General features: G+C 44.5%; 1 protein-coding gene across 1 annotated transcript in view; it reads left to right on the forward strand.

Moving 5' to 3' along the window:
• LOC124798674 (insulin gene enhancer protein isl-1) overlaps positions 1 to 14,841 on the forward strand; it is a 460,304-nt gene that overhangs the window by 392,244 nt on the left and 53,219 nt on the right. The window contains exon 5 of the mRNA XM_047262173.1: positions 7,185 to 7,477. Coding sequence (XP_047118129.1) covers positions 7,185 to 7,477 — 293 coding nt within the window. The remainder of the gene's footprint in view (positions 1 to 7,184; positions 7,478 to 14,841) is intronic.

Here is a 14,841-nt window from a genome sequence, read left to right on the forward strand (position 1 = left end):
GGTTATGTAACAGTACTACAGTGTTACGAAATAGTGTTGGTAGTAGTTGGTGTGATGTGTGGCTTACGAGCAGCCGCTCGACCATGAAATCTAAGTTTTCTCAACTCCCACCTGTCATAGTACTTGTAGTGGATCCTCAAGCAGTTTGGAATTCCTGTGTGATGTTGACTGCATCCCTGAAATGGACTCTCATACGGGAAAACGGCGGCCCAAAGCATCTTCCAGCCATCCAAATTTAGATTTCAAATAATTTTCCTAAATCGCTCGTGGCAGAAGCCGGGATAGTTCCTTTGAAAGGGGACGGTGGTACTTCCCCATCCTAGAAACGTTCCGAACTGGTGCTCTCTCTCCGATGACCTCGATGTAGACGGGACGTTAACCCTAATCTTCCTTCCTTCCTTCCTTTTACACGTCCCTCAACTCTAGGACGTTGTAGTGTGGAACAAAGAGGACGCTTCCACTGGGACATTAAGAAGATGGGAGAGGAGATACCTGGGAAGACAGAATGATAGTATGATGACCGAATATTGTTCCATGTTGAACAGAAAGATGAAGGTTTTGCGAGGAAGTCAAAAACGAGAAAATTTGAATTACATGTAACAGAGCACTCATGGTGTGACTAAGAAAATTGTTTGTAGTATTTTTTGTATATGACTAAAAAGCAATAATTATGAAGACACAGACCTCAACTGAATTTTTAATCTAATATTTGTGCTTAAGTTATTTAATTCTTATGAGATTTTATTTGTGAAAAATTCTAAAGTTTTAAGACAAAACGAAATAAATTTTCAGAATCAGCATTACAAAGTGATTCTGGAACATCTATTTCTGAGAAATTATCTAACAGAAATAATAAAAAAGCAGGCTTGTGTTACCTACGTCCCATCTTCTGCAAAGAAGCATGATCGTGACTTGTCGACGAAACGTGCAAGCTATCTACAACATCTATACTGCGCCAGCCACCTAATGGTGTGTGGTGGAGAGTGTCACTTCCCCCTCCTCCTGTTTCAGTAGCGTGTGGTTCACGGGATAAAAGATTGATGCAAGCCTCTGTGTGGGTTCGAATCACTCTTAACTTTGCCCTCTTGCTCTTTAAGCGATATATACGTAGGAGGTCCAATATATTGGTCTACTATTCTAGGAACGTACACTCCTGAAACTTTGACAGTAGATCATACCATGACGCAGAACGTTTCTTTTGCAGCATCTGCCACTGGAGTTGACGGAGCGCATCGGTGACGGTTTCGCGCTACCTAAATGAACGTGCTGCTCTTCTTTGTGTCTTCTCTGTCTCCTGTATCAATCCTATCTGGTGCAGTTCCAAGACTGACGAGCAGTATTCAAGTATTCCTCGAACGAGTGTTCTGTAAGCTCCTACAATAATAGCAGGTTTTACAGATTGACACTTGGCAGTTGTGCTGTTGGGAATATCCTTTGGCAAATGGTTTGCCAGTCGCAGTGAACGACTTTGGAAACGTCTTATTACCTGAATGTCAGAGTCCGCTCCATTCTCCCACACTGTGTTGACATATTCAAGGATGTGAGTCGCACAGGGCGGCTTCTAAGTGTGCCAGTAATGTTGACTTAGGATGACCAGGCGCCTGAGGAACGCAGCGCTCTCCCGTAATTCCCTTACTTTCAGCCACCACGTTATCTGGGTGTCCAGGGTGATCGAGGTAACGTGCAGTTCTGTTGCACTGTGTTTCCGCGGACGTGAACGGGTTGTAATTTGGCCGGGAGGGGTAGAGTTCTCCGCTTCTCACTTGCATCTGAATGCCGTACGCAGAGATGTAAGTAGAGTAATTAGTTCCCAGGGCCAAAGGCAAAGGTCCCGAGTTCGAGTCTCGGTCGGGCACACACTTTTAATATTTAATATCCTCTCAGAGTGCTTACAAACGCACACGATGCACATTTTCACTTGAGTCAGCCACTGCCGTTTTCGATTCTTTTCGGTTGCTGTAAAATGTACTGCTTCATACTGCACAATAATAACCGCAGAACGAATACTTCACGCCTCTATTCGCGCCAAGGGGAGCCGCAACCCGACTCTTACTAGTTCCCTCCATGAGCTGATATCTCAGACTAATTGCCTACGCTCCTTTTCTGGAGGTACCAAAAACTACCCCACTCCCTAGCAAACAAGTTCTCCTCACGCCAACTGTGATCTTAGGTCCAGCAGAGATGTAGGCTTATATCATCAGTTTTTCCGCCTTCGATAAAATGCGGCTCTGCGGCACAAGCCTTGGCTGCCGTTCCCTAGTTACACCACTGACCATGTCATACTTTTCACTTTCCAGATGGCGATGTTTCTAGCGCATATTTTCATCTTTATATGTGGATACGGCCGTTTGAAGGCAACATCTTTGTCCAGATTGACTCCTAGACAGTCTGGAATGTCGGTGTGCTCAAGCTCTTGTCGACGACATCTAACTTGCAGTCTTGTGGCGTGGGCCACGCCGATAGCAACATCAGTGTTTTAAATCTCCTCACGTCAATGCCTATCCATCTGCGAACCCTGATTTGAAAGAAATACTGCGTCTCCTTATGAAATGTCTCTGATTTCCAAACACAATTTTTTAAAAAAAAGAAAGGAGAGAAGCAGATTACTTACTTGCGGTTTACGCGTCATGTAAAGCAACTCAAAGATAGGTGTAGATTGTTTGTAAATGATTCATTTTGTCTTGTTTTAGATGCTAAGTGATTACCGGAAACGACTACACACCAACGGAGACCCCAGTGCGTGGTGCGGTATGCGGAAACTACATTACTCACTGACGTCCAAAGAAATGTTCGACGTGAATTTCAAAGGGCGCCACCAGATGTTAAGACGATTAAGGATGGTGTGACATGTTCCATACAGCCGGGAGTGTAAATAGACAGACAGGTTCTGGCAGAAAACACGCATCTGATGAAATGGTCGACGAGATCAAAGAGACTTTGCAAAGAAACCCGTCAAAGTTAGTTCCCGAACATCACGAGAGCTAAACATCCCTCGCCTTACAGTTCGCGATGTGTTGTGCAAGCACTGTAGCGAATCAGTTTGCAGCTTCGCCACAAATTTGCATCTGAGATGTTGGACCGAACAGTGCAAAACTCCCAACTATCTTGGATATGTCGTTTTCTCTTTTGCAGAAAGCTTCCACAAATGTGGGATGGTTAATCGGCACAAAATTTCGTATCCGGGTTTCGGAAAACCACCTCTGTTACCGGGAACAGGTCAGAGACAGAGAAAAGGTAGAATGTATGTTGTGCATTTATGAAAAATGGCATAGTTGGACCATTTTCTTCATCGAGCAAACAGTAACCTGGACACGATTTTGAACAATTTGGTGTCCCTCAGTTCCTTCCCTTCAGTTAAATGTGATCTTCCAGCAGGATGATGCACCACTGCACTAGAGTTTACATGTTTGAGACTTTATGAGCGAACACTTCCACAACAATAGATAACACGTGGTAGACCAACGAAGTGAATGGGAATACTGAGAAACCCCAAATGTCTAAAAACTAAACTTTTTGGGAGATCCAAAAAACATGCCAAGTCTAAAGCTATGCTGAAATTCCGTTTTACTTATTTTTTGTTAAAATGAATGTAGAGGGAAAAATACCAATGCACTGTAACAGTCTTGATACATTTCCTTAACATTAACTTAAATTTTGTGTGGTGGACACATGGGCTTTCTCAATCTTTTGTAATAAAGAAGCACCAGTCATTACTTAGTTCACACTTTATTGCTATTTTGAATAAAAAAATCAAATTATGCCTGTTTTCTATTCTCTTTGGCATTATATTCCACACATGGTTAATTCTTTCACGCATGTTGACCAGTTGTACCGTTCAGAGTAGAAGTTCTGGATGTATTTACTTTTGGTGGGAATGGTAGAAATCGTCTTAGGTCATGCATTTTCTTCTCATTTATAGGCGCATGAGCTTGATAAGCCTGACTTACAGGGCCTGCGAAATAACAGATTGAGCAGCCAGTTGGAATGTGTGCTCTTCTGCTCCATCAGTGAACGACCTAACTTTAACACCACCAACACGTTCATGTCTACAGCATGACTTCTTGAATTGTGTTACAAAAATGTGCTGTTTTTTTATTTTTTTGTGTAGCCCATGCTCGAGTTTCGAAGGAAATAGCATTCTTTTGGTAGAGATTTGTCGCTACTCCTTAAAATTTAGCACCTCTTCTGTTTTATGTACTGTCACTTTGAAATTCATCTTTTTGCTTCTCTGTATTATTAATTACGCTTTCTTTTCAGCAAATGTAATCTCTGTTACATGGAAGTTCAGAGTGGGCTCTTACTGGAAAGTAAAGGGTGATGAACTGAAATCTTCCATGTGCTACAAGCATTAAATAACATATTGCCACAGCACGGTTCACATGAAAGACATTTACTGAAATCTGGCGCAAGTAAAACATGTCTTCTATTGGTGTAAGAGGCAACTGCAGGTTCTACATAAAATCAAACGCGAGGCCCGCAGTGGTAGAATCTGTTGAAGTTTTCTCATTAACTGCGAGTAATTTACTGAAGAATTTATCAGCACGCCTCTGTGCACTATTGACGCAGCTTTTGCGGTCCTTTTAGCAGCATTGTTCAGAGATGGAATTTTGATGATACGATGGCTGCATAACAAGACGGAAAACGCCAGGCCACATGGGCTTCTTTGTATCATGATGGGCCTATATGTTTAAAGTACAGAATCATAGCCAATTTAATTTTGTCAAAAATGAATATGCGGTGTTTCTCAATATTCCAATTCAAGTGGCCACTGCGATCTCCGGACATAACCCCTCTGGATTTATTTCTGTGGAGTTCTGTGAACGACAATACATATGCCTCGCCTGTATGTGACCTTGGAAAGCTCCGTTGAAGAACTGTGAATGCATTAACCTCCATCACCCAAGACTTCCTTATGCGGACATGGGCTGAGATGAATATCGTATAGACATTTTACAGGTTATGAACAGATCCCATATGGGCGTATTATTATTATTATTGTTGTTGTTATTTTGCAAAACTTGAGTTACGAGGGTCATTCAATAAGTAATACCCCACTTTTTTTCTCAGAACATAATTATTGTCTTGTCCATGTCCTATTTTCCTACGTAGTCTCCATCACGTACTATGGCCATACGCCAACGTTGTGGAAGAGCATGTATTCCCTGCTGGTAAAAGCTCTTGTCCTGTCGACGTAACAGTGTTTTCACTGCATGACCGACACTCTCGTCATCTTCAGAGTGTGTTCCCAGTAGAGAATGTTTAAGCTTACAAAAGAGATGGAAGTCCGAGGGTGCCAGGTCTGGACTGTAGGGTGGATTAGACAATGATGTCCTACCCAGTTTGGCGATGTGTGTGGGCTTGCACTATCAAGCAAAGTTTCTTCTGGATCGTTGTCCGACCGAACACTTCGGAAACAGTTCTTGAGTTTATTCAGAGTCTTCACGTATGCCTCTTGGTATCATATCCACGAGAACGACACCATCACAATCCCAGATGACTTTCACCATGACTTTTCTGGCAGGGGGGGTTGTCTTGAATTTCTCCTTTTGTGGTGAATGAGAATGACGCCACTGCATGGACTGCCTTTTTGTTTCAGGTGCAAAGCGGTGCACCCAACTTTCGTCCCCCGTAACGATATTTACCAGAAAGGCCTCTCCGTCGCTCTCGAAACGCTCCAACAATTAAGATGAAATGTTGTTTCTTTGAATCTTGTGGTCCGCTGTGAGCATTCGTGGAACCCACCGTGAGCACCTCTTTTTGAATATCCGAGAGTCTCGATCATTGCAAACGCGCTTCCAATGCTGACCCACAACTGTAGAGCCAATGGTCGAGTTGCGATGCTCCGGTCGGCACGAATAATTGCATTCGCACGATTCAGCCTGTCTGGAGCAATGGCTGTGTCAGGATGTCCCGAGCGTGGCTCATCATGGACCTCTGTTTCTGCATGTCCTGGGGCTGTAACTTCCTTTACCTATCGCCAGACTGTACTACTACCAACTGCAGCATCGCCATACACTGCACTCACTAGACGTTCTCCACAGTTTCTTTTTCTGCCCGCAAGAATTCAATAACAGCACGCTACTTATAACGAGAGTAGTATGTAGACGTCAGTTTGACGCTTCTAACAACCTTACCGCAACAAAGGTCAAAAATTAATTATGATTGTAGTGTTGCTCACGCTGCTAAATATTGCATTTTCGGGCAACAACAAAGTTATATTATGTGGCAGGTGTCATTAGAGCACAGTTAATAAAGTCATTTCTTGAAATAATGGATAAACTAGGCACTCGTCTTTTTGTGTTTCCCACGCTGGTCTCGTTGTGAACTCATGGCTCAATCGTCGAAAATCTAGGGAGTGATGATTCCAAGCTCGGATGCAAAGAGGCCTAGGTGTTATTCTGCGATATTCAAAAGTTTTATAGATGTGTTTCATAAACCATTCTTGATGATTAAACTTTTGAAAGTTAGGACAACGGTGATGTAAAAAAGTAATCAGCACTCCGAATTTAAGTTACACGTCTTTTTTATTACTTTTGTTGCAATGTCACGTAACTCGTTCCAAAACATCACTTCACAATATAATACATACTTGAAAATATCTTCCTCACTGTTAAAGTTCACATTTCATAAATTGACTACAATTTGCCTCTTTTTAACATGACGACCAAAACGTGACTCTCTAATAACCGCTTACGCGCCCAAAAATCAGAGTTACAAGTACGTCAAAGATCATAGTGACAAAAGAAAGAATACACATAAGAATAATACATTGCAATATATACATATCGATATATTGAAGTACCTCTACATTAATTAAATCAAATCTGAATGTTGTCACAGAAATATGTTAACTATTTTACAGAAACACAGTAGAATATTGCTGGTATCGAGAGGTAGAGGTGAGGTGCCGTAATGGTTACGTAATTCAAGTACCATTACACGCTGTAGTACGGCTCTGCCATCTCGGCTTTACTTATTGAACGACCTTCGTACTTCTCATGGCACCGCAACCGCAAGCATTTATGTCTCAGATTAAATATTGCATTTGGATGTAAAGGAAGTTTCACGTGAACAACCTGTATTCCTCTCGTCCTCCCCGAGCTTCCCCTCTTCGCTTTGCTCCACCACTGGCTTGCTCGGCCAGACCCCTGCTGACGCCGCGCCGCGCCGCGTCCCTGTTGCAGACTCGTCGGAGTCGGGCTCGAACAAGGGCGGCCGGGAGTCGGGGCGAGCGTCGGGCACCAAGGCGACGTCGGACGGGAAGCCGACGCGCGTGCGCACCGTGCTGAACGAGAAGCAGCTGCACACGCTGCGCACCTGCTACAACGCCAATCCGCGGCCCGACGCGCTCATGAAGGAGCAGCTCGTCGAGATGACGGGGCTCAGCCCGCGCGTCATCCGGGTCTGGTTCCAGAACAAGCGCTGCAAGGACAAGAAGAAGGCCATGCTGCTCAAGCAGCAGATGCAGCAGGAGAAGGTCAGCATTGCACGCGCGAGCTGCCACAGCGACGCACGCAGATCCAATCTTCCACTAGTGTCTTTCCACATAACTTAAACATTACTGTCGTACTGTGCGTTTTCATATATTATCAGAGCATCGAGTGCACAATGTGCTAGATTTCGGGCGTAGGAACTATTTCGTTCGATAAAACAAGATGAGCGTAAGTCGAAATTAAGTTCTAGGGAACTATGCTAGATACAACTACGTGGTTCGCTGCAAATGGTAGTTTATCTGGTGAAGCATTTCCGTAACACTCGCGTGATGATCAAACCTACCAGTAACAAATCTAGCCCGCCTCTGAATTGCTTCTATGTCCTCCCTCAATCCGACCTGACAGGGATCCCAAGGGTGGGAAAGAGTGGCCATATATACTGTATGCTCCGATGCATCTACGGGCTCGTCGGCTTAACTGGGACTTTTCTGGAGGTCTGTTACGAGTGGGAGGGGGCTCTTGCATCTTGCAACTCTTTCTCACATTCAGTGAGGTTAGCAGTGTCACCAGTGAATGCGAATGTAACGCTGCTCTGTAAGAATGAGAATGTCTGCATAAGAAATGAGATCTGGCACTGAACTTTACCTAAACTGAACGTGTTAGTTTTGAAATGTAACGTCTGACTGTGAATGATTTTATTGTTTCCTAACTGATACTAAACTGGCCCTAAGACATTTTCGTGCTTAGCTGTATCGACGGAAACACGATACTGCTCGTATGTGGTGAGCGTTAAAATGCAGCGCAGCATCAAACCGGCTAAAAAAACGAAGCTTTGTGCAAGTTCACTGAAAAGATGTGCCGTTAGGCCAAGCAGATTATGCTTTAATTTTAGCCACTGTTTCCGCGAAGTGCTTTGCAGCAACACATAGTTGCAAAACATTTTCGTGAGGAGCCGATGCCGTCCGCTGTGGCTGAGCGGTTCTAGGCACTTCAGTCTGGAATCGCGCGACCGCTACGGTCGCAGGTTCGAATCCTGCCTCGGGCATGGATGTCTGTGATGTCCTTAGGTTAGTTAGCTGGGGCTTACTACCGTGCTACTTCGTATGGTAGATTTTAAAGCGATTCTTCAAATGGCTGCGCAAGTTCCAGTTAATTTTCAGCATATTTGTATAGCACCGTATCTCAAACAGATCTACAGTCTTCTTTTCCAATTTCCCCACGGTTTGCGATTAATTTCCAAACAATTCTAAGCTGAAAATTCACGTTATCTGGAATTTCTTTTTCCAGTTATGGCCGACGTTCGATAATAGTAACCTCCTTAGCCCGCAGCTCGTGGTCGTGCGGTAGCGTTCTTGCTTCCCGCACCCGGGTTCCCGGGTTCGATTCCCGGCGGGGTCAAAGATTTTCTCTGCCTCGTGATGACTGAGTGTTGTGTGCTGTCCTTAGGTTAGTTAGGTTTAAGTAGTTCTAAGTTCTAGGGGACTGACGACCATAGATGTTAAGTCCCATAGTGCTCAGAGCCAGTAACCTCCTTTTGGCAGGGATGCCCTATTTGCCTGTTCTAGTCTGCTTTTTATGTTCTCCTTGCCTCTTCCGCCATACGTTATATTGCTTCCAGAATTGTAGAATTCTTTCACTGTTTTTGCTTCGTAGTTCCCAGTTTTGATGTAGGGTTTACCACTAATCCCCTTTCTGCTACCGTTAATAGTTAGCTTACAATCAGCGTGAACAAGTTCATTTTATGGTGTTTCTTAAATAAACGCACCACAATGGCATCCTGTGTAAAAAGTACTTGCAAAAAAAACTTCTTCCCGCTTCATTATGTGAAACATAAACAGCAGAAACGCACTTTCAGGACCCGACGGCGCCGCTACAGCTCTGCAAGGGAACATAAAGCTATAAGAGCATCTCCATATAACAAGTAGGGAGGATTCCTACGCAGCGGCTCACTGAATCAGTTCAAGGACGAACTGGCTTAATTATCGCAAAACTCGGGTGGGAAAGAGTGGCCACATATACTGTATGCTCCGATGCATCTACGGGCTCGTCGGCTTAATGGGGACTTTTCTGGAGTTCTGTTACGAGTGGGAGGGGGCTCTTGCATCCTGCAACTCTTTCTCACATTCAGTGAGGTTAGCAGTGTCAACAGTGAATGCCATTACTGGTAGCCTTTTGCCTTTAATTTTAAATCTACTCCTTAAAGTGTATTTTCGTCATTGCTTCTACGATGTTGATTGACTGAATAGCAAGGACTACAGAGCAGGCGTAGGTCTGATCCACGTGACGCTCACTCGGCTGCGGTGTACAAGAGAGAGTGCGAGTAGACTTTACACAGCTTGTCGGAAGTCGCTGAAGACGATAAACGCTAACTCACCTAATGACGCAGCCGTTTTGCACAGCCACGCGGAACTCAGGCGGATGCGTCTAGGGAGCGAAATAACAGTTCTCGCGGCCTCAGTATACTGCAATGTGACCTGGCTAACAGCTGTGTTTCCAAATAAGGAAGCATCTCCAACATGACCTCATATTTTTAGGAGAAAAAATGCACTTGAACGTACAGCAATTAAATGTCGCACCCACCGGTTGTTTATTACTCGCTCCGTTCCACTGCAGCAGTCTAATGCCCGAGTGTGAAGTACTGTACAGTGGAGTGAAAACCAGAGCCCCCCTTTTCGAGGAATGCTGAAGGCGAAGGAAGTGGGGGAGGGGGGGGGGAGGGGGAGAGACAGTGGTCAGTGGACACTTCTACCCATGGTGTTACGAGATTTTGTTTGAGAACGCATATTGTTCTACTCGACAAACAGACGAGTAATGTGAGCACATAATGTCAATCTCTTGCACATATACATACATTCAGCATTATTTAACAATATTCTCGTATTGTCTTGAAAGCAATATATGAAGACTTTCCAGCTGGCTTCCTAGGCCTAACACAAGAAAGGATTTTCTGTTGGGTTGTCTCTCTTAGCCTTTGGAGTTTCTCCTCCACCACAAGGTAGTGGTTCCCTTCTCATTTAATCCCCAGAAAGGAGGGTTGCCTCATCTGCCAGCTACGCCGTTCCGAAGTCTTTCTCCTGCGCCGTTGCTGCCATTAAGGTCTTCACCCGTAACCCTGGGCATGGGTTCCGTGTTATACCCCACGGGATTGCGTCCCTGCCTGAACTCAGCCATCCTATCACTCCGGCCTGCTGAAGTGTAGAATGCCCACCCTTGCCAGACGTGGACGCACCAGACAGGAATTACCCCAGTGGAGGAATAGGGAAGGGAATCCTACTTCCCTGGAGCCCGGTTAATGATTGTGTATGGTGCCACAACCAAAGGAATGAATAGGGCAGTTAAAGATTTAGTAAAAGAAAAAGACCAAAAGATGATTTTTGCAGATGATATGGGAATATGGGGCGATAAAGAGGTAGATGTACAGTTACAACTCGATGCGTGGAAGGAAATAATGGAAAGATAAGAGTGAAGTAATAGTATTTGGAAGAGACAAAAGGATCAAAGGAAATATTACTTTGAATGGAGAACCCTTCAAAGTGGTAGACAGTTTCACTTATTTAGGGAGCGAAATATCTAGTGATGGAAGAATAACCAACGAAATTAATAGGAGGTTACAGAAGGGAGGCAATTACTACCAAACAATAAAACACCTGATTTGGAATAAGGAAGTTCCAGAAAAAAAATGGTTCAAATGGCTCTGAGCACCGAGCGACCGCTACGGTCGCAGGTTCGAATCCTGCCTCGGGCATGAGTGTGTGTGACGTCCTTAGGTTAGTTAGGTTTAAGTAGTTCTAAGTCTAGGGGAGTGATGACCACAGATGCTAAGTCCCATAGTGCTCACAGCCATTTGAACCATCTATTGATCAACTGTGGATACTGGATAGCGGCCGGTCAAATATATACCAAGAGAAATCGCCAAACAGTCCTACATTTGGAGAAGTTGTTTCAAGTAGACAACCTGTTTAGGCATCTCACAAGGGAACCTCCCCATCGCACCCCCCTCAGATTTAGTTATAAGTTGGCACAGTGGATAGGCCTTGAAAAACTGAACACACATCAATCGAGAAAACAGGAAGAAGTTGTGTAGAACCACGAAAAAATGAGCAAAATATACAAACTGAGTAGTCCATGCGGAAGATAGGCAACATCAAGGATAATGTAAGCACCGGAGCGCCGTGGTCCCGTGGTTAGCGTGAGCAGCTGCGGAACGAGAGGTCCTTGGTTCAAGTCTTCTCTCGAGTGAAAAGTTTAATTTTTTATTTTCAGTTTATGTGACAAACTATTATGTTTTCATCAGTTTTTTGGGAGTGATTATCACATCCACAAGAAAACCTAAATCGGGCAAGGTAGAAGAATCTTTTTACCCATTCGCCAAGTCTACAAGTTAGGTGGGTCGACAACAAATTCCTGTCATGTGACACACATGCCGTCACCAGTGTCGTATAGAATATATCAGACGTGTTTTCCTGTTGACGAATCGGTTGACCTATGACCTTGCGATCAAATGTTTTCGGTTCCCATTGGAGAGGCACGTCCTTTCGTCTACTAATCGCATTGTTTTGCGGTGCGATCGCAAAACACAGACACTAAAGTTATTACAGTGAACAGTGACGTCAATGAACGAACAGACTGATCATAACTTTGCGAAAATAAAAAAGTAAACTTTTCACTCGAGGGAGGACTTGAACCAAGGACCCTTCGCTCCGTAGCTGCTCACGCTAACCACGGGACCACGGCGCTCCTGCGATTACGCTCTTCTTGATGTTGCCTATCTTGCACATGGACTACTCAGTTTGTATATTTTGCTTATTTTTTCATAGTTCTACACAACTTCTTCCTGTTTTCTCGATTGATCTTTCTTCAGTTTTTCGAGGCCTATCCACTGTGCCAACTTATAACTAAATCTGAGGGGGGTGCGATGGGGAGGTTCCCTTGTCAGTAATGCCATCTTCGGGCCCCTATGCACTCCATGTACAAAGATACTTCGATACTTGCATACTGGAGCCATCAATATCTGGATTCCGTGAATTCGTTTTTGGAGTGTCTACTTGACAAGTAAGCACTCCAAAAACGAATTCACGGAATCGAGACAGTGATGGCTCCAGTATGCAAGTATCGATATATCTGTCTATACATGGAGTGCATAGGAGCCTGAAGATCGCATCATTTACATACCGAAACTGGTTGTCTAAAGTAAATAACTTCTCAGAATGTACGGCTGCTCGGTAACATCAGAATTGTGACCATAATTTTAGTGCTGGTTCGATTGTTGGGACTGATATCTTGAAAGTCTGGTTTTCTCCCCTTAAAATACGAGGTCAAGTCGGTGATGTTTCCCTGTTAGCTGCATGTAAATCGGCGTATTCATGCCTGTGCAAGGGAATGGAATCAAACCGCGTGGATAGCGAGTGATGCAACACGGCTGCTGCTTACTCGGCTTCGTCACACTGTTTAAGTGATCTACTAGGGACTAAAGACTGCATCGCCATCTTCCACCCTTCTTAATGTGAGTTATTCGTGGCTGATCTGGACAGCCACATTGGAATGCACAGAGATCTGCTACGCCTTTTCCGAAGCGCAGCGCGAGACGTTGGAGCAATCGCTACGTCACGCAGTGTAGGCGCAGATGGCGCTATAGGTGCCCCGGGTGCTCACGAATTCCGCTGCCGTATCCTCAGGGTGGCTCGGCTCAGACGGGCTGCAGTGAGGCGTGGCGTGGCAGCAGCGGCAGCAGTAGCGGGCCGCGCTCAATATTGCATCTGAAGACGGCGCCGCCACCTGGGACGCGAATAAAACATGACGGCCGCGCCGCGCTCAGGTGCCACGCCAGAATACTGCGTGCGCGACGCGCGCTCACGCCGGTGGTTCGGGTGCGCGGCGGAGGGTAGTTTCCGCGCTCGTCTTGCGTCGCTCTCGCCCCCACATTGCTCACGTCCCCGCAGGTTTGATACGGTACATCAACGCCAGATGTCTGCGCGGCTAAGAAAAGTTTCGCAATCCCCTTATCCGCATCCACAGGTGTACTATTGACATCAACATCTACATTTATACTCCGTAAGCCACCCAACGGTGTGTGGCAGAGGGCACTTTACGTGCCACTGTCATTACCTCCCTTTCCTGTTCCAGTCGCGTATGGTTCACGGGAAGAAAGATTGCCGGAAAGCTTCCGTCCGCGCTCGAATATCTCTAATTTTACATTCGTGATCTCCTCGGGAGGTATAAGGAGGGGAAGCAATATACTCGATACCTCATCCAGAAACGCACCCTCTCGAAACCTGGACAGCAAGTTACTCCGCGATGCAGAGCGCCTCTCTTGCAGAGTCTGCCACTTGAGTTTGCTAAACATATCCGTAACGCTATCACGCTTACCAAATAACCCTGTGACGAAACGCGCCGCTCTTCTTTGGATCTTCTCTATCTCCTCTGTCAACCCGACCTGGTACGGATCCCACACTTATGAGCAATACTCAAGTATAGGTTGAACGAGTGTTTTGTAAGCCACCTCCTTTGTTGATGGAATGCATTTTCTAAGGACTCTCCCAACGAATCTCGACCTGGCACACGGCTTACCAATAATTAATTTTATGTGATCATTCCACTTCAAATGGCTCCGTACGCATACTCCCAGATATTTTACAGAAGCAACTGCTACCACTGTTTGTTCCGCTATCATATAATCATACAATAAAGGATCCTTCTTTCTATGTATTCGCAATACATTACATTTGTCTATGTTAAGGGTCAGTTGCCACTCGCTGCACCAAGTGCCTATCCGCTGCAGATCTTCCTGCATTTCGCTACAATTTTCTAATGCTGCAACTTCTCCGTATACTGCAGCATCATCCGCGAAAAGCCGCATGGAACATCCGCAGATATTAAAATATTGCGAACCTCTTTAACCTGTTCGGTACACTGGAACTCTGATGATAGGCTTGCGCCTGGCCTGAACCTCCTTATGCTGAAAACGGATCTCGTAATTCTCATTCTACAGTCTAAAATCGTGTACTGACAAACCAAAACATTATGACAGATACAGTTCTGACTGGCGGGAACGTGATGCGATAAGAAAAATATATCTACACTATTATATAAAGACAAATCGTTGTTTAACATTGTTACCAAAATTGCCGAAAAGTACTTGGCGGATTTACTTCAGATTTTTACACGATATTTCAATAGACACTTAAAGCACGTAAGCTATATATTTTCATAATAAACGTAACTTGTAAATATATATGTAATACGTAAAGGGGAAACATTTTTATCAAAAATCTTGAAAAGATTATTCCGATTTATTTTAAATTGTTACTTAATGCTCTAACGAGCATTGGGACGGACATAAGCTATATATTTTTTGCTACGTGAAATGTATAAATGTATATGTAATATATAAAGGGGAAAAGTTGTTACC

The sequence above is a fragment of the Schistocerca piceifrons genome, chromosome 5 (assembly GCF_021461385.2).
Source record: "Schistocerca piceifrons isolate TAMUIC-IGC-003096 chromosome 5, iqSchPice1.1, whole genome shotgun sequence".
Classification (NCBI taxonomy): Eukaryota; Metazoa; Arthropoda; class Insecta; order Orthoptera; family Acrididae; genus Schistocerca; species Schistocerca piceifrons.